The sequence below is a fragment of the Panthera leo genome, chromosome F3, assembly GCF_018350215.1.
Source record: "Panthera leo isolate Ple1 chromosome F3, P.leo_Ple1_pat1.1, whole genome shotgun sequence".
NCBI classification, from domain to species: domain Eukaryota; kingdom Metazoa; phylum Chordata; class Mammalia; order Carnivora; family Felidae; genus Panthera; species Panthera leo.
In genome coordinates, this window is record NC_056696.1 from 15,191,310 (window position 1) to 15,211,954 (window position 20,645).

The 20,645-nt window shown below is 40.7% G+C and overlaps 1 protein-coding gene and 1 non-coding gene across 10 annotated transcripts in view; both read left to right on the top strand.

Moving 5' to 3' along the window:
- The window catches only part of CF3H1orf105 (chromosome F3 C1orf105 homolog), a 55,845-nt gene that overhangs the window by 27,122 nt on the left and 8,078 nt on the right, over positions 1–20,645 (top strand). For 6 of the 9 annotated variants that reach the window (XM_042924869.1, XM_042924865.1, XM_042924868.1 and 3 more), the window contains 2 exons: positions 4,291–4,358; positions 7,233–7,300. In XM_042924869.1, the coding sequence (XP_042780803.1) occupies positions 4,291–4,358; positions 7,233–7,300 (136 nt within the window). Of the gene's footprint in view, positions 1–4,290; positions 4,359–7,232; positions 7,301–8,052; positions 8,533–8,762; positions 10,105–10,312; positions 10,685–20,645 lie in introns of those variants that run through there. The other 3 variants (XM_042924867.1, XM_042924873.1, XM_042924866.1) reach the window with 3 other exon arrangements.
- On the top strand, positions 14,937–15,043 carry LOC122212559. Its single transcript, XR_006199225.1, has one exon. It is a non-coding gene; the product is annotated as a U6 spliceosomal RNA (small nuclear RNA).

Here is a 20,645-nt window from a genome sequence, read left to right on the forward strand (position 1 = left end):
AGATCAGGAACAAGACCAGGATGTCCGCTCTTGCTACTTCTGTTTAACGTGTATTGCATGTTCCAGTTAAGGCAGTTAAGACAAGAAAAAAAAAAAAATAAAAGGCAACCAGACTAGAAAGGAAGACATAAAACTATATTTGCAAATGACTAATTTTATATACATAAAGTCCTAAGGGACCCACAAAAAACAATTAAAACTAATACATGAGTATAGCAGAGTTACAGGATACAAGATAGTATACAAAAATCAATTATATTTCTATATATTAGCAATGAACAATTCAAAAATGAAATTAAGAAAACAATTCCATTTACAATAGCATCACAAAATTAAAATACTTAGGAATAGATTTAACAAAATAAATGCAAGACTTGTACATCAGAAGCTATAAAATATCATATAAAGAAATTTTAAAAGACCTAAACAAATGGAAAAAAAACCATAATTACAGATTGGAATGCTTGGCATTGTTAAGCTGGCAATACTCCCAAATTGGTCTACACGTTCAGTACAATCGTTCTCAAAATCTCATATGAGTTTTTTGAAGAAACCGACAAGCAGATCTTAAAATTCATATGGAAATGCAATAGATGCAGTATAATTAAGACAATCTTGAAAAAGAAGAACAAAGTTACAGGACTCACACTTCCTGATTTCAAAACTTACTATAAAGCTACAGTAATCAGGACTTTGTGGTACTGGCCTAAGGATAAACATATAGATCATGGGGACAGAATTGAGAGTCCAGAAATAGAACCTTACATTTTTGAACAGTTAAGAAAATTAACAGGAGAAAATCAAATTTAATTACATACATCCGGGGTCTCCAGAAGAATTAGAATAAGAGGTCCCAAACAGCTAATTTTTAACAAAGGTGTCAAGACAATTTAATATAAATGTAACTTACATTTACATAAATTAATGTAAATGGTACCTAGACAACTCTATATTCACATGCACAACAGTGAAGCTGTGCCCTTCCTCACATCATATACAAAAAATAACTACAAATGGATCAAAGACCTAATTGTAAGTGCTGGAACATAAACCTTCTAGAGGAAAACGGGTAAATCTTCATGACCTTGAATAAGGCAATGGTTTCTTAGATATGTTACCAAAAGCACAAATAACAACAAAAATACATAAATTCAACTTCATCAAGCTTAAAAACTTTTGCTGCAAAGAACACCATGAAGGACATGAAAACACAATGCACAGAATGGGAAAAAAAATGAATCCAAAATATACCCCAAAAAACCCTATTTACAACTCAACAATAAAAAACAAACATCCCGATTTCAAATTGGACAAGAAATTTCAAAAAACATTTCTCCAAAGAAGATATATAAATGGCCAATGAACACATGAAAAGATCCATAACATCATTAGCCTTTAGGAAAATGCAATCAAAACCATAATGAGATATTATTTTATATCCACAAGAACAGCTGTAATAAAAAAGTGGACAACAAGTGTTGACAAGGATATGGAGAAACTGGGACCCCCACACATGGCAGGAATGTAAAAGAATGCAGCTGCTTTAGGAAACAGTTTGGCAATTCCTCAAACTGTAGAGTCACCGTATGACCCACCAATTCCATCCTAGATATATACACAAGAGAACTGACAACATATGTCCATACACAAACTTGTACAAGGATGTTCATAGCAGCGTTATTCATAATAGCCAAAAAATGAAAATACCTCAATGGTCTATCAACTGATAAATGCATAAACAAAATGTGATTCAATCCATACAATGGAATATTATTCAGCCATGAAAAGAAAGTACTTCTATATGCTACAACCTGGATAAAGCTTGAAAACATTTTGTTATGTACAAGAAACCAGGCAGTAAAGGCCACGTGTTATATTAATTTCATTATATGAAATGTCCAGCATTGGCAAATCTATAGAAATAGAAAACGGGTAATGGTTGCCAAGGACTTGAAGAATGAGTGCTAATGAGGACAGAGTTTCTGGGCTGATGAAAATCTTCTGGAAGTAGATAGTGGCAATGGTTGTCCGACTTTGTGACACTACTAAAAACTACTGAATTGTACGCTGAGATGGTGAATCTTATGGTGTCTGGATTTACGAAAAGATTAGCACTAGAAAAATATTAAAAAAAATAAAAGCATAAAGTGGATGAATACCGAAAACAGAAAAATCCTAAACAGGACCTGGCATGTATAAACTACTAATATACCTGCATGAGTACCCCACACCAGGAGCTCAACTATTTAGTGTGGAAGTAATGCCTACTGAAAGTTATGGTTGTGAGTCACCAGGGGTATCCGCCTAACTTTTATGTAAACTGTCTCTTGCCACTTCTCTGCTCCAAACAGCTGAGCTTCCCCTTAAAACATCTATTTTGTAGTCCTTCTGTTATCTGCGTTGTTCTCTAATACACACTTTCAAGCCCCTTCAGAGTAGGATGTCAAGGTGAACATACTGTAGGAAGTTAGAGGCATTCTCTAACATATGTAAATTAACTGGTTTCAAAAGTCTATGTAATTCAGTTCATTGAAACAAATACGTATTGATTGCTTACCATGGGCCAGGTGCTTAGGCTATGAAGGCAAAATAAGTAAATAAAAGAATAAGACACAAGCCTTGCCTTTAAGGAGCCAACAGACAAACAAATAATGACAATAAAATGATGAATAGAAACAGAAATGGACCCGGTGGGCCGAGCATGGAAAGCGGATATCCAGGAAGTCTTCCGAGAAGACCATGCAGGGTTTTCAAGACTGAATAGGAGTTGACCACATGACGCACTTCTTCTCAGGGACAAAATGGGGGAGCCCCTGTAGCCCACTCATGCATACAGTAGTACTAGCTGGATTTAGGGGCTTTCGAAAAGGGGTCATGCTAATCAGGAGAAGGTAGAGAGTTTCCTCCATATTTCTTTGGAACGGAGCCAACTTCAGAAGAAACTTGGAAAAAAGCAGTGTGTCTCCTTCATTCTCATCCCTTCTATGTATCTAGAAACCTCTTCTCAGGTTCTCACCGAAGTCTTTGCTGCCCTCACCACTCCCAGATGCTCCTGTTACCAGATCATTCCTTCTTCCCCCTCCCCTCACTTTCCCTCAACTAAAGAGTTACAACAATCTGCTTAAATACAGTAGGTGCTTGGCATTTCTGTAGATTTAATATTCAGATTTTTCTCTATTTGCAAGCACTTCTGAAGGTCCTTAATTTGCAGTTTTGTTGTGTCATAAGTTTATTTATTTTTTTAGTTTTGAGAGAGAGAACGAACACAAGCAGGGGAGGTGCAGAGAGAGAGGGAGACACAAAACTGAAGCAGGCTCCAGGCTCTGGGCTGTCAGCACAGAGCCGGACATGGGGCTTGAACTCACAGACCTTGAGATCATGACCTGAGCCGAAGGTGGATGCTTAACCACTTTACCACTTAACCGCTTAACTGACTGAGCCACCAGGCACCCTTGCTCTGTCATGAATTTAAATCTCAAGTCACTCAATGAGTAGCCCAGCTGAACATCTGCACTCACATTTTGTTACTGTCTTTTCATTGTCATGGCTGCAATACCTTTTGAGAAATAATGGGGGGAATATGATTCTCAGTGAAAGCCTGAGACCCAAAAGAAAACCAATGTCTAGTGCTAGTAACAAACCTGGAAAAGTTCAAGAAAATAATGTCTTAATCGGGAATACTGTAACCGTATAATTTATTTTAGTCCTATGTGAAGGACACACTTAAAACTTTCCAGTGTGTTTCAAAGGGGGTTCATTCATTCACAAATTTGATCAACAAATACTTCTTAAACAGTCACTGTGTTAGAACCTGGAAGTACAAAAACAGAGACATGGTCTCTGCCCTGGTGAGGCTGAAAGTCTATGAGGGAAACCAGACATCAAGCAAGTAAATACAATAAAAACCTTAGGAATATTCTGATAGAGGAAGCCTAGGGAACAGTGAGAATGGAAGGCAGAGGACTACCTAACAGTGGTCCGGGAGTCAGTGGTGTCTGTGAGGGGCTGACAGGTGCTCTGAGACCTGAAGGATATTGGAGGTGAGCTCCACGAAGAGAATGGGAGGGTTTACCAATCTTGAGGTTTCTAACTTTAAAATCTGATAACCTGGGAAGAGCATAGACCTTATGAGTCGTGGGTAGGTGATCCCCTCTGGTTCATTCATGTCACAAAAGAATATGTGAATGATTCTAATACTAGATACAACTTGAGTTCGCTAAGGTGGTGCATTATTTATTTAAATTGGAATACAGGTTGGGGCACTGCTCTAAATGAGACTTTCTTCCTCAGGTACAACCAAGAACTTTGATAATCCCTCATAATCTGAAGCTATCCTTTGAGAATTTAATGAGTCATAGGTAAGTCTAAGATTTCAATGTGGACATCATTTTAATTCTTATTACATCAGTTTGGGGACACAGGACAGTGGATTGAGAAACATAGGAAGTAGAATGTTCAGGGAATGCTTAGAGAATAGGCTTCTTGACCGGTTTCATTTCCTGTTTAAACAAGATAGTTAGACCAAAATCGTTGTTTTCATCCTTTTGCTTGAACAACTATTGAAATTATGGTGGAAAGTATAATCTGCCTTTCCACCTCCCCAAGAACAGTACGAGGGGGAGGAAAGAAGATTCCTTTGGTAACTCAGGCAGAACTGAGTACACATTCTCCATGCAGATGACTTCTGTGTTGAGAAGGTATGGGAGATCCCACGTAATCTGTTCTCAGTCCAGGACATCCTCTGCTACTTTTTACTAAAAAAAAAAAAAAAAAAAAAAAAAAAAAAAAAATTGCTGTCATCAGTTTGTGTGGTGGTCATTTGCTGCTTTCTTAACAAGGTCAAGTACATAAAAAATAAAATCCAGTCAGACTTTTGATGAGTTGGATTTCAGGATGTTTTTTTTTTATTCTGTATTCAGCTGTCAGAAAGGGAAGAAAGACTCCGTTTTTACTTCATTAAAAAACTCAAACTGCAAACTCATCCTGGATAAGGCACCAATATAGGTAGACTTCCTTTACAGTCATAGTCAGATTTAATGTGACTAATCAAAAAAGTTATATGTGATCTAATGACAATCTTCAACTTTTTTTCCCCATATAGAGGGAAATAATATGGGAAAACAAATAGTTGTGGGTTTTTTTGGTTTTTTTGTTTGTTTGTTTTTGGTAACCCTATGTTGGACAGCAGTAGATGCTATGATTCCTTTTATGAAATTCACTCCAAGCTGAGATGTGGACTCAGAGGCACGAAGCCCATGTCCTGGGTGCCTGGCCCCAAGAGATATGGTCAGGGAGGAAATGGGTAGTGTATTTGAACTCGACAGGCTCCAGCACTGATAACACTGACCTACACTGACTCTATACTTTTAAAAGGCTCCTATGAGACCATAATAAAAGGAATTCGACTAAATATTATTTATCAACTTTAAATGGAAAACTGAAATATCTAAAGTCTGAGATTTCTGAGCAAAAGTTTCACGCTCCAATGAAAGAATTTTTGAAATTTGTTGCCCCAGTTTATTTATCTTGCAAGTTTGGTATTTTAAATAAAGTCCCAAATTCCAGAATCATTAGTTGATTTTAAACAATTAGCTGATTTATTCTTTTTGAGCTAGACTAAGGGTTGGGCCAACCCTAAAATCATGTCAACACTAACCTGAAGTATCATTAGGTTGGTCATTTTTTTTTTCAATGTATTGAAGGAAAACAGACCACTTCTGTTTGAGATTTAGCTAGTGTGACTATAAAGTAAGATCCTGGTTCTGTCTGTAGCTTATTAAATTGGTCCTCACAGTTTATGAGTCTCAGGTAGAATTGTACTTACTGAAAAAATAGTTTTTAAAAAGTGACTTTAGGGTGCCTGGGTGGCTCAGTTGTTAAGCATCTGACTTTGGCTCAGGCCATGATCTCACAGTTCATGAGTTCAAGTCCCACATGGGATGAGCTTGAGTCCTGCTTTGAGTGAGCCCCGCTTCTCTCTCTCTCTCTCTCTCTCTCTCTCTCATTCTCAAAACAAAAGTGACTTAAATTGTAACCATTGTAAAAATTAAAGGATGTGTGTAAAATGGAAGGAACGAAGGAAAGGAATGAAAGAAAGAAGGAAGAGAGGGAAAAAGAAAGACAGAGAGGAAATATTAGTGGAGGGATATATATTTGTTGAATTATAGTGCAAACAAACCTTAAATTATTCAGCCTGACAAATACCACCTTCTGGTTTGCTCAACATGGGTGATAGAAGGGATTTTTTTTCTTAGTCCCACTGAATCCTCTAATGACAGTTGAGTAAAATAAACTGGCCAGATGGGCCATATTTTTGGTAACAAAGTAAAAATAATCTTGGAAAATCTTTGTAGAAATAGAAACCATGAAATGAGTGTAGAGACTTAGATATCCCATCAAAGTTTACAGATTTGTCAGCCTTTAGAAATTAAGCAATTTAATATAGAAATGGTTTGGGCTCATATGCGTTTTGGTTGAGGGTCACTTCCACAGCCTTAGCTGCCGGGAGAAATAGGATATGGTGAAGACATTTTCTGTAAAATTGGAGGGTGAAATAGGGGATGAGGATTAAAGAATGCATTTGTTGTGATGAGCACCAGGTGATTAAAATAAGAACTTTAAAAAAAACCTAAAAAAACTGTAAAAATCTGTATAAAATTTTACTTAATTGAAGTTGGATTAACAACAAAGTGTTTCCAAATGGTTTCTGTTTTGCTTTAGTAACACTCAAAAGTAGAGAAATTAGTCAAACAGAATTATATTGATGGGAATAAAAAGGGATTTTTAAAGCAAAAATACATGAAATGAAATGAGATGAGATGAGATGAGATGAGATGAGATGAGATGAGATGAGATGAGATGAAATACGAAGGTTCTAACCAAAATATTCTGCTTTGCACTTGGAGGGTAGATTACTGATCTGGAAGAGTTGTTATGTTTTTCTGGACACTGGAGGATTCTTGGTTCCTTCTGTTTTTAGACCATACATGTTCTGACAGTGAATAAGATATTTTCTTCAATGAAGTTTTTATCAAAATCCATAAAGCAAGAAGAACCTGAGATGCAGCAGCCTCTGGTCCAGTCATCTCGCACTGCGGCCAAGCGGTCTAAGCGCCAGGTTAACAGGTGCCAGACTCAAGACAGCATCTGTGTTTTAAAATGTGTAAAGATACATTCCTTTCCACTGAGCTTTGGTCACATAACTAATGTGTTTTCTTGCTTCTTCCGAACAGAATGATGAGTCTTCCTCCACCAAAAGCCAAGACTGAATCCAAACATTCCTGTAATGACATCTCAACAGGTTTGCATTTTTAGAGTACTTGTATTGGGGGACATACAACCCCCACAGTAGTAGGATGAAAAGTTTAATCCCTAAAATAGGTTCTAAATTATCTGAACACGTTCCCACTGTCTGCCCCTTTCTCTTTTCACATGCTGCTTATGGCCTGTTTCACATGCTGCTTATGGCCTTGACATGCTCCCTTCACACCAGCCCACCTGTCCCCTCCCCAGGCTTCACTGGCCTTTATCTATGCCATTTTCCTTCCTGGGTCCTCTCCATGCCATATGGCCCTGCCTCATTCTTTCTAAAGAGCCCCGTAATCTACTTGCTGAAGAATCTTCATGGAAATGGGGCACAAAGTAGATCATCCCATCTCAGGCAGTCCTAACAGTACCAGTTAATGTGGGGAAGGAGTTGCATGCCCACAACCCTGGAATGGCCTCGCCGAAGGCCTGAACCTTCCACCCCACAGGCTTCCTAAACCACCTGCCTTCTCCTGGCAGCAGCCCTGCGTTATTCTTATGTCCACTTGCTATTAATAGAAAAAAAAGGATACCATCTAACTCCAGCTTCAGTGTTGACCTGTGTCTCATCTTCTAGAGAAGCCAACACTGGGTTGGTGAAGGTGGGGGTGGGTCATTCCTTGGGGTGGTACAACTCAGGGGTTTAGTGCAGCATAGGCTATCATTTTAGCGACTTTATCCATCGTCTCACATGCTCCCGTATCAACTGAAGCCACCTCCAATTTTTCTTTCATTTGATACACACAGTAAGGCGAATCAGGATCACTTTCTTTGCTTATTCAAATGGAAAAGTCTGAGCTCCATCTTGGGAGGCTTCAGGGGCACTAGAGCCAGAACTGCCTGAGAAGGCATCCAGAGCCGAAATGTGAAGATAGAAGGGGTATCCTGCTGGGATGGTAAAAGGTAAACAGCTGAGGTTTGGAGACATTCATGTGAGTGCAGCCAAAGGCTGCCAAGTCCCAGTGAACCCCTTCTTAGGTAGCCACAAATACCGGCCTTGGTCATGGCTCTCATTTAGCCTCAGGGTCTGAAGAGCCTCGAGCTAAGAGCATCCACCCAAGGAAAGAGCACACTCTGCTGTTCACCGGTTCACAACCACCTCATTTTCTTGAAGCCAGACGAACACTGGGTGACCGACATGTGCGTCCGGTCACAGTGTTCTCTGTTCCAGTCACACACTCGTTCTGAGTTTACCCTGAACCTGGACTTTTTCAGGCCTGCCTCACAAAGGAGTAATACACACACACACACACACACACACACACACACACACTCTTACATGCCCTTCCCTCAGCAAGAATGTTTATTTTGTAATTCTATAGGGCAGTGCGATAAGATGCCTTTCATCAATTTATTAATGCTGGGAGTGTATTTCAATTACCGATGTAAGAGCCAGACTTTGTGTACATAACATGAGCACATTATGTTCTTGGACGTATTATGGCTCTTGCCCCTAGAGTCCATCCAAGGGCAGCAGTCTTGGAGGAGGATTTCAGGGAGAGTGCTTACGGAGCTGGCTATGAGCTAAAGCCTGGTGGACCTACTGTGACATCTCTAAGCTTCACTTCGGTTATTCTAACCTTCCCCGAGGTGTTTGTAAAAGCACCAGCCTAGAAGCAACGAGGCCTGGCTTCAGAGCCTCGGCTTGCTGTACAGGACTGGCCAAATTGTTTAAACGGTCTGGGACTCCGTGTTCCCACCTGTAAAACCAGCGAAGCGTTCTGCCTGCCCACCACCTCGCCCCCGCGCCTGAGAGTCAGACACTCAGTACAAGCAGCCTTCACCTTTGATCAGCCCAGAACAACTGCTGACAGGGCTCTGGCCCCAGCGGTTTGTAAAGCTGAGATGCGTCCCTGCCAAAGCGCTTGCTGCTTGCTGCCGAAGCTGCCGCCCGCCTGTGTGACACCGCCTGTGGAAACGCTCCAAGTGCCAGACGGCTGACTCATCCCCGTGAACGTTCCTGCTGGTCACTGCCTGACTCTTCTCATCGATGACAACCGCGACTTCTAGTATTTTTCTGGAGTCAGCTAACCTTTATGTGTTATCAGTAATTATTGGTAAGAACCAAGTAAACGGAAAGAGCCTATCTCTGTAAGTGATGGGGATTTCTTCTAGATTCACTTACATTGACTCTGGCGTTTCATGACACAGGCTCTTGTTGTCGGTAAACATCGGTAGAGATGCAAACCCCCTGAGTTGGCCGACCACCTGGCCAGTGAGGGGACACTGAGCTAGGATTAAAGAGAGCTGGATTCTGGTCCTCAGTCCATCAGTGCCTGTGACCCTGGACCTCTGTTTCCTCATTCCAGTGACGAGACTGAACCGGATCCTAGGTCTGTGGTCTTGTGACATCTCTTAGCTCTCACTCAGCTGGAGCGAGGAGCTTTCCAGAGAATTCAGGACTCCCAAGTCCCTTACATTCAGTGACTTCCAATAGAAAGATGTTATTTCATGCACTAATTTACTCTCCTTCAAGCAATGTGTCTTTTGGAAAAGTTGAAGATTAACCAACTTTTTTGTAACTAGAATCACGTTTGAAGAAGAGGCCAGGATGATGAGGAATTTAAGGAACGCTAAATTAAATCATTTCATAAAATGAAGGTTCGTTTTGACATGCAAGTACTATTGCAACTTTTTGTAAGATCATGTGAGTCTGTTTGTTTGAAGACAGAACCATATAAGTGTCCCTGAAAAGTCTTCTAAGCATCGAATCCTCTTTTCCCTTTGACTCACATTACCACTGCAGACACATTTTATATTCACTTTGTATTTAATTGGCCACGACTTTTAATACTTGAGTTTTGCTTCTAGGTACTCTTTTCTGACCTCCTTGACAAGATTTGTAGAAGCCTAAAGATGGTTCTCCTAAAAGGAATTCTTATGTGAACTTTGAATCTGTTTTATAAGGTTGAACAAAAGCCTTTGGTGACCTTTAGATACTTTGAATTTCTTTAAAAATAGATTCTAAGAAGCCCTTGCTTTTCCTTCTTCTTGCACCATCCCCCAGAGAGCATTCACTACAGACTGCCCATTCTGGGCCCCAGGACAGCTGTCTTCCACGGACTGTTGGCAGATACCTACAAATCTCTGCGGGAGACACAGCTCTCTTCCTTGCCCGGAAAGGAGCCGGTAGGCAAGACAATGAGGCAATGAGTGGCTGGAGCTCATCCTCTTCCAGACTCACCAAGAGAAAACAAGTTAACCAAGCCTGTTTCTGACGCTAGCGCATTCTCATAAATACCCACCTGTCGCCAAAAAGGTGACTCACTTTTGCCTTCCTGGGAGTTGCTAGAATTCTAGCTCTTGACAATCTTCTTCTCACTTTTCCTAAAGACAAGTGGTCTAATTTACAAGATGATAAAGACTTGCTGATTCAAGTGGAACATTTCAAGAGTCATTAATTTTATTTTTTTAGGATTCATAATTGTGGTGTAATAGACAACACCCTTCTGTTTCTAAGACGTGAATTTCCTGTGAAAATTTCAGCTCTTCTTCAGAGCAGACGGATGGAGATGGCTCTGGGAAGTCCCTCAGGGGGTTAACCTATTATGAATACATAATGAAAGGGAAATGGAGGTCACCTTTCTGTCCTTATCTCTGTCAGTTAACTGGCAGATGACAAGAGGATACTGTGATGCAATGGGGAAAATGGCAAGTGGTTAGTGGTTGCAACCGTCAAGGACAGGAACCGTGCCTTGCCCCGCTCACGTGATGTCATTTAGCGCCCTGTGTGTAATCAGATATTCATCTAATCTTTGCTCCATCGTATCTAAACCATGTGCTTGTATTTTGTCATGTGCTTGTTACTTTGGTTTGAGAATGTACACCTTCAGCTCTGTCTTGGTCCATGTGTCAGCAGTGTGAGGGAGACAGAAGAAAACTCTAGGCTTACAAATATTGTATTTATAGGCACAAGTGGTCCATACCCACCTTCAGGCTCATATATAAAAGGTCCCTTCCCTTCTTTAGGGTGCAATAGCCTTGTAGAATCCCCAAATCCTGGCTAAATGGACGCTGGGCCAACATGCGAGAACCAACCTCTGTGCTGACTGTATTTGAAGAACAGGCTTCAGGAATCTTTAACAAATGGCCTGGTACCTAAATTGACCTCATTTCTTATACACACACACAAACCCCCCCAAAACCAGTAAAACTTGATCGATTGCCCTATGTTTCTGGTAGGCTATGATTCTTGGTTTCAGTTCAGTTAGGGTTCAGTAATTCCGGAAGTAATACGCACTTCCTCTCAGAGCACACATGAATCATGATTCCACTTCAGATCATTGCCAAAGGACAGACAAACCATGGATAAAAATGTTTCTTTCTTCTTTTTTGCTTTGCAAATGAACATATCCAGTAAAAGGATTTGGGGTATCTGTACCCCTGAATTAGGGAGAAATACATGTCCCAAGCACCATTATTTGGAGTTTTTGAGGTAATTTGAATGTTATATGCTTAGTCAGATAGACTGCTTCCTAAGTCTCAAGAAGTCCCCATCTGGAGTACAAGGGTGTTTCCAAAATCTCATCAAGAAGAATAACGTTCTGGTGTTTGCCAGTGTTCTAGTGTGGTGACTGAGAACAATAGTCTATATCAGTGGTTCTCAAACTTTTTCATCGTAGGAAACTTTTACACTCTTAAAGACTGAGAGCCCTAAGTACAATCCCTGTTTCATACATGTAATTCTTGTCTCTCTAGAAAAATGTATCACTTAATGAGGATGAGAATGATATCTCATACTAACAACATATCCCCACAGGAGCCTCCCAGATGCATAGTTGAAAGATATTTACAAGAAAAGTCCATTCCCAGTTGCCAAGCAATATGAGAAAATAGGAGCTTGAGTTCCCTGAATTGGGGGCAGTGGTATTAGGTATTAGGAACTTGTTTCCATTGGAGAAATAACACAGAGAGACATAAATGAAGAGCATGTGGATGGGCCAATATGTAAATAAGCATGAGTTACTGTCCACTATAAATCCCCAGTGATACCAACAATAGTATATGACACATAATATGGTGCTCCATAGCACCAGCCGCCCAGCTCTCTGGACAAGAACAAAGATGCAATTGTATAACTTTGCCGGAAAAGTTGGTCAGAGAAGAAATAGCCATATTTACCCCCACAGATGTTATCTTTCCCTTGCAAAGTCTTTGGCGAGGCATTTCACTTCCTGGCCTGTAAACTGCAGAATAGTGGAGTTAGGCATTTGCTGGTGTTTGCTGTTTCAGGGAATACTTGTTCCTAAATCCCTTGGGATTGGCTTCTACTTGGTCCTGTGTAACAGAAAGCATCTTATGGGTCACATAGCCAAAGAGTCAGGAAACCCTTGCTTCCTAGACTCTCACATTGAGAAAATTAGGTAAAGAGCAAGGCATGCCTGCAACAACAAGATTTTGGCTAACATTAGTTGGCTCTGAGGAGTGGGACTGTATGGCTGGAGCACAGAAATTGGCAGAGGGAGGAGATATTTCATAGTATTCCTTTATTCTTTGAATAAATAATTTTATTTTTATTTTTTAAATTTCATTTCTCAGGTTATTTCTTTTGAGAGAGAGAAAGCATGAGCAGGGAAGGGTCAGAGAGAGAGAGAGAGAGTAAGAGAGAAAATCCCAAGCAGGCTCCACACTGTCTAGCCCAACACAGGGCTAGAATTCAAGAACCGTGAGATCACGACCTGAGCTAAAATCAAGAGTCAGACACTTAACTGACTGAGCCACCCAGGCGCCCCTATTCTTTGAATTTTAAACCACATGAATGTTTCACTGACTCAAAAACAAAACAAGATGGAACAAGCAAACAAATAAAAACTTTGAAAAGTGACCAGGGCTATCTAGCTTTGGATAAACTATCAATGTAATTATTTGTCTTCGTGAACATGGACAACACCGTGCTTGCAAACGGCAAACGTTAGGCAAGCATCCAGCGCAAAGATAAATTTTATCTCCAGCCCTTGGAAATTTTGCTATCAAAATGCTAGTACCGGCAAATAGAAACCTTGCTTCAGCTTATGTAGCGTTTCAAACTTCTGAAGAACTTTGTCTTGTTTTTCCTCTCTCTTTGTCTCAAATTTACCATTGTTCTCTTAGCGTGAAAGGAGAGCGATGAACGATGAACGGTGCACACAATGCTCTCCATTTAGCAAAGGCAGTCCTTCCCTGGCATCTTTACAAAAAGTCTTCATTTTAGTGTAACAAGTGTACCTGGTTCTTTTTTATGAAGCTGCCTACACAGGGCTAGTCCGTCTTGCACAAAACCCATGAAATATTTGATGGCACCACCCGTGTTCCTCTTAGTCTTTTTTAAACTTCTGATCCTGAGGTTCTTTGGCCAATATGACACGACCCGGTCAACCTCTCTGGACCCACACAGGGCCACTCAAAACAAGGCTCTCAGAGTGGAATCTCAAACTCCAGATACACCTGGCCCGATGTGCCTGAGGGACTCTCAACCCCCCTCGTTCTGGATTATCTGCTTCCAGAAATGAAGACTGACCTGAAATTCATTTTCCTGGCAGCTGTGTGACTTCATTCGCACAATGACTTGCCACCAACTAACGCTTTTTTGCCCTTTTGGTGAAAATTGCTGTTCTAACAGCTTTTCTCAGGCTGTTCATTTTTTCAAGCCCGTACACACGACCCTACCTTCTTCTTCTTAAGGTTCCTTTAGCCAGATTCCAGCCAGTGACCATCTTGCCAAACCTAGGTTTCAGTGAGTGTTAGTCCTCCCAGTCTTTGTAAGGAACAGGGCCAGGAACCAAGCCCCGTGGAACAATTCTAGAGCCCTCCCTTTGGATCAGAGCTTCCCAAGGGCCTCTTCTTTCATATGTAATTTATTCTGAGGATATTCAAACAGACAGAGAAATAGAATAATACCACAAAGAACACCTATATATCCTCCACCTAGAGTCTGCAGTGGTCAATATTTTTCCACATTCCCTCTATCTACAAATCGCTTTACTGAACCATTTGAAAATAAAGACATCATGACATTTTACCACTGAATAGTTCAGCATGTAGCTCCAAAGTAAAAGAATTTTTTAAAAAAATTATTTTTTTAATTAAAAAAAATTCTCCTTTAAAGGACAGTTTCTGTTATCACACACAACGAAAAGTGAATAATAATTCCTTATTTTTATCTCCACTCAGTCCATATTCAAGTTCCCCAGTTTGTTCCCAACATGTCTATTATGGCTGGTCTTCTCAAAGCCAAAAAAAATCAGGGAGGACACTTTGCAGTTTTGCTTGTTTTAATCTAAGCGAACTGTACCCCAACTTTCTTTTTCATGACATTGACCTGCTGCAAAGGCCAAGATAATTGTTTTATAAAAAAACCAAAACCTCTTTAAATACCAGCCCTCTTCACGTTGTTCGTTTCAACTGCTGCTATCAAGTAAAGGCCATTTACTGAGTAATTATTATTTTTTCTTTTTTGTTCATCAAATTTGTATGTAACTACCTATTAGACCTTCTGATAAGTATGAGATAACATCCTTACCATATTGGGTTGATGCAATTGCAGAGATAAACCCAGAATTGTGATATTTTATAACTGTATAATTTTGGTCAAGTTACTTAACTTCTTTGAGTCCTGGTTTCCTGTGCCACATAATGAGGATAAACGTATCCCCGTCTTAGTAAAAGCAGCACATGTGCTAAAATTAGAAGGACAGAGAGAAGATTAGCGTGGTTCCTGCATAAGAATGACATGCAAATTTGTGAAGTGTCCCATATTTTTTAAGCTAAGCTCATATGTACATTTATTGGAAATTGAAAAATGTCCCTGCATAAGAGTTTTCTAATTTATATTACCACTACAAATGCATGCATGTGCCTATTACTCTCAGCCTCAACAACGACTGTAATAATTTTTATTTTAAAACTAATTTTAGAGATGAAAAATATCTCTGTGTCATTGAAATTTTTAGTTCTCTAATTATGAGACTGAACTTGTTTTCATATGCTTAACAGTCCTCATATATATTTTTTTGTGATTGTTTAGCTTTTAAACCCATTTTCTATCATGACCCATTAGTTTTTAAAGAATAAGATGTTTAATTATTCAGATGGCAAAAAAAAAAATCTTATAAGAAATGATACAATTGTGCTCAAGGTTTCCACTTAGAGTCTCTGACCACAGGAACAAACACGTGTTTTCATTTAACATTTGGAAATCTGATAAACTAACATTTACCAACCTCATACTGGATGCTGATAAAGAGGGTAATCAGATAAGTTTTTACTGTGTTCTCTACTACATGGTCAACACTGTTAGTGAGTTCACATTTTATCTTTACAATAACCCTTCAAAATGGTTAGGGTTATTATCTCCAAATATGAGTGAAGAAATTGGGTCTCACAAAGGCTAAATAACTCACACTTTGGAACTTGAACTTGGTCTTTCTGAGTATGTAGTCGGAAATTGAACTTGGGTCTTTCTGAGCACATATCGGAAGCTCCTTCCTCTATCCTACTCTGCCTCTGATTGTGAACAGTGTCCATCTCTTGGTCAACACAATATCTAAGATTTCCTATCAACCGATCACCTCAACCTTGTTAGAATTATGTTCAAAATAGCAGTTCTCTCCATGGAATCCTCTACCATCTGAGGGATAAAACTGGCTTCAAACCAAACAAAACCCAGCCTCATCGTGTTGGGTTTTCCCAGAGTGGGAAATGACATGTGCTGGCATCAGAGGCCTTTCTTCTTTTAGCCTGTTAGACATTCAAGGTTACTGGATTGTGTCATGTCTGTGGACTGATAGCGCAGAGAGGAGCCAGAGGAGGTAGGTCCTGGTGTGAAGCTTGCCCACCAGGATAGACAAGGCTTCAAAGGTGGGTGGTAGAGGGTAGGAAGGCAGACTAGACCCAAGAGAGTGGCAAAGGCAGTGAACAAGTCTTATACCTGTCAGCCCTAGAGTTTTGGTTAGCAATTGGAGTCCTAAAAAAGTGGAGTGCAGCAGTAGAGAGGGAGGTAGAGATGTGTGTGGAGATGGGGAAAGAGATACTTGGAAATGTCAAGAGCAGGAGTTCAGTATCTTGGAAGTCTGGTCATCTGTGGTAAAGCCCAGTCACGAGACGAGATCCAAGGGGCTGCCTGAGGAAGGGGCTGACCAGAGCAAAACTGGGAAACCCAGGAATTCTCAGTGGAGCCATATCATGATCTCTGGGGGTAGGGAGGTGCATTTAGAAGTTGCATTCAGGGCACCTGGATGGCTTAGTCGGTTAAATGTTTGACTTCAGCTCAGTTCATGATCTCACAGTTGGTGAGGTTGAGCCCCACATCAGGCTCTCCACTCTCAGTGCAGAGTCTGCTTTGAATCCTCTGTCTCCCTCTCTCTCTCTGCCCCTCCCCCCCTCAAAAATAAACATTTATTTATTTATTTTAATATGAAATTTATTGTCAAATTGGTTTCCATACAACACCCAGTGCTCATCCCAACAGGTGCCCTCCTCAATACCCATCACCCACCCTCCTCTCCCTCCCACCCCCCATCAACCCTCAGTTTGTTCGCAGTTTTTAAGAGTCTCTCATGGTTTGGCTCCCTCCCTCTCTAACCTTTTTTTTTTCTTCCCCTCCCCATGGACTTCTGTTAAGTTTCTCAGGATCCACATAGGAGTGAAAACATATGGTATCTGTATTTCTCTGTATGGCTTATTTCACTTAGCATAACACTCTCCAGTTCCATCCATGTTGCTACAAAAGGCCATATTTCATTCTTTCTCATTGCCACGCAGTATTCCGCTGTGTATATAAACCACAATTTCTTTATCCATTCATCAGTTGATGGACATTTATTTAGGCCCTTTCCATAATTTGGCTACTGTTGAAAGTAGGCATAAGTGCCCCTATGCATCAACACTCTTGTATCCCTTGGGTAAATTCCTAGCAGTGCTATTGCTGGGTCATAGGGTAGATCTATTTTTAATTTTCAAAAATACACATTTAAAAAAATTTTTTGAAGAAGTTGCATTCAATATTGAAATATTTTGCATATATACACATGCATTTAAAACAAACATAACTACGTTAGTAGAAAATAATGAAAGTCAATCTGAATAAAGTCTTTTTAGCTGGTGAGGATGTGCAGAAACTGGACTGTAGCTAAAAACTATTATCTTTTGCATATTAGTTATTATCAGAGGGGCTATAAAATTTTTATGTTAAAGAGGGCATCAGTTTCAGTATTGAGAAACAGAAGAGAAATAGAAGGTGTCCAGTTCTGGGAGCAGGCCTCTGTGCCCCCTAGGGCCATCAGTTAGCTTAGGGCTTTTCTCCATTTGATTTACTTTAATTTAATAAATATTTGCTGAAAACATACCAAGCAACAGGCATCACGTTGGGTGCTGTAGATACAACAATTGATATAATCATTTTTTGTCCTTGAGAAGTTTGTGATCTAACTGGACAGTAGAGGTAGGCTGACAGATAATCACAATGACATGTTAGAAGTGCTGTGATGGAGGTATGCACAGGAGAGAGGAAGGAGTCTCTAGCCTGAGCTACAGGGTTTCCTAGAACAATTGTCCATAAGCTAATTTTAAAGAGCCGTTGCTACTGTCTTTAGTGCAAAGGGGCAGCCTCTACGGGGGGATGAACCATAGCAGATACAAGCATGGGCACTGCGCTCATGTTGGCGGAGTTCCCTTGGGATGGTACTTCCATCTTGGTACATGATGGTACCAGGGCACAAGAGTGGATAAGACGGTACGTCCATCAAGGTGGTGCTAGTATACCTACCACATAGGGTTGCCGTGAGGATTAAGTGGAGTGATTATGTACAGCACCTGAGCACATAGCTCTCAGTAAATATTAGTTATTAACTAGCTGTGAACGTAGTATGACCTGACGGATCTGAAACTGTGCTTGGAATGCTTTTAGTTAGGGTTCTTTCTATGCTTAGAGATTCCCTTCCAAAGCTGGTCTAAGGTTTTCTGTGTCTCCACTTGTAGAATATCACACAAGAGTCAACAGGGATAATGTATTAAGGAGCTGACAAAGAAGTAAGAAATGTGGCAGTGTTGGTTTTAAAAGGAGTTAATGTTTAACAAGAAGGGATCTCAGCCCAACCCAACATTTGCTTTCATTCATTAACTATTTCATTCATTCTCTGAGTTCCTAAAACATACCAGACTCTATGCTTCATGGAAGCCTTACAAAGATGATTTATAGATAATAGTTTTTAGTTAGAACTCACAGTCTAATGAGAGAGACAGATATGCAAACAAAGCATTACAACACCATATGATAGGTGTAATCATAAAGGCACGTACAGAATACCAGCTATGATATTATGTGGATGTGCAATACTTACTCAGCAGGCTGAAGAAAAACATGACCAGAACTGGGTTTGAGAAACAAACAGCTGAGTGGAAGGAGGAAAGACCAGTTGGAGGGAGACCAGGTAGAGGCTTTTGCAAAAATCCAGGCAAGGTTGGTAAATCTTTTTAACTTCTAGCTGAATATACAGTTGGACCCTATGAAGAGAGACTAGACTGGAGGTTCATTTCTAGGAGTCAACAGTCTGACGGTGGTATTTGAAGCTAATGATATCGATGAGATAATTCAAGGAGACGGTGTTGTGCTGCAGTGTGTAAAGAGAGGGACCCAAGTGGGTAGGCTTGGAGAATGTCAACAAAGGATTAGAAAGAGAAGGTTGACAATTAAACTGAGAAGAAACCAGGAGAAAGTGTCCCAGAGACCAAGGGCAGAGTTTTAGGAAATAGGAGGTTCCCAGGGGGTGCCAGATAACACAGGGAAGTCCAACAGGAAAGGAGGGAAAAAGAGTTACCAGATATAATTAAGATGCTAGTAAGCCAGTCACAGCACTGGGGGCTCCAGAAGAATTGGGATTGCAATGAGTTGCAGAAAGAAGGAAGTTTGGTGATGAGGAGCAGAGGCGAGGATGAGGAATAGATACCTCTGATGTGGGAGAGAAAGGAGTGTAGGTGGAGCCAAGCCCATGGGCACCTGAGCATTCTACTGCTTTGTCTCTGAGTTGCTTTTACTATAAGACATTTTGTAAAAAAAAAAAAAAAAAAAAAAAAAAAATTATGGTTTAGGAATTTCATGGGCAGCATCTTAAAAATGTATCTTCTTGTGTTGCCTGCAACCTGGCTACTCGCCCCGTGCTCGCTTTTCTCCCTGGCCTCAGCACACCCACACCAGAGGCTCAGGGCCCACAAGGAAGACTGAAGAGAAGCCTGCTCTCTAGCTCAGGGCGCTCCTCCAGTATCCTTTCCTCTGCCTGCTCTACTCCTCCTCACACATCAGCTCCTCTCCTTTCTGACCCACTTGGCTTCACATCTTGGCTCCTACTTCTAGTGTCTCTGTACCTCTGCCTGTTTGCTTTGGGTCTGTCACTGTGAACGCAGGCCTGAGCCCCTGCATCACCTCTAGCAGGTGCCAACAGTGACCTATATTTGTTAAGCCCCGGGTATAAGTCAGAGACGTGTCTAGGCATTGGAAGACACTGATGTAGAAGAAAGCCAAAGTGCCTGCCCTTGCTGGAATTTACAGATAGTAGGGAGATAAAGAATAAATAAATGATGGGCAAGGGCTCCCAGTCACCTTTCTTTCAGAAAAAGAACTTGCCGCCCCCCCCCTCCCCCAATGAACCATAAGAGTGTAAACTCTTGGATCCCCTCTCCTAGCTGTGCTTGGGACTCTGATGTGCTACCCTAAGGTCCAAGGTCTCACTGGTGTCATAGCACATCCTCAGGCACTCAGGCCCCAAATGGTAGCCAATAATCACAGTGCTTTATTAGTGAAGTCAGATTCTGATTCTTCTCTGAGCATAGATGATGAATTAGTCTCTTTGTTTGTTCCCATGTCCCTTTTCAGTGGCTTTCTCCCTCTGTGCCACCCTCATTCCACATGCCCATCTTGCATTTTATTCCCAAAGTTCTAGGCTTTCTAATTAATTACTAGATGCTACTCAATCTAGAATGCCATCAGTTAAAAATGTGCCATTATTTTATGCACTAATTAAGAAAAAAATGTCCAGGATGAGGAATCAAATGGGGGGACCCCTACATAAAGCTGAGACATCTAAGGGCTATGCCTTCAGGGGTGCCTGGGTGGCTCAGTTGGTTAAGTACCCAACTCTTGATGTCGGCTCAGGTCATGATCTCACAGTTCATGAGTTCAATCCCCACATCGGGCTGCATGCTGACCGTGCAGAGCCTGCTTGGGATTCTTTCTCTCTCCCTCTTTCTCTGCCCCTCCTGTGCTCTCTCTCTCTCTCTCTCTCTCTCTCTGTCAAAATAAATAAATATACTTTTTTAAAAGGGGGGCTATACCTTCACTATAGAGGTAAACGAGAAATAAACTCGCCAAA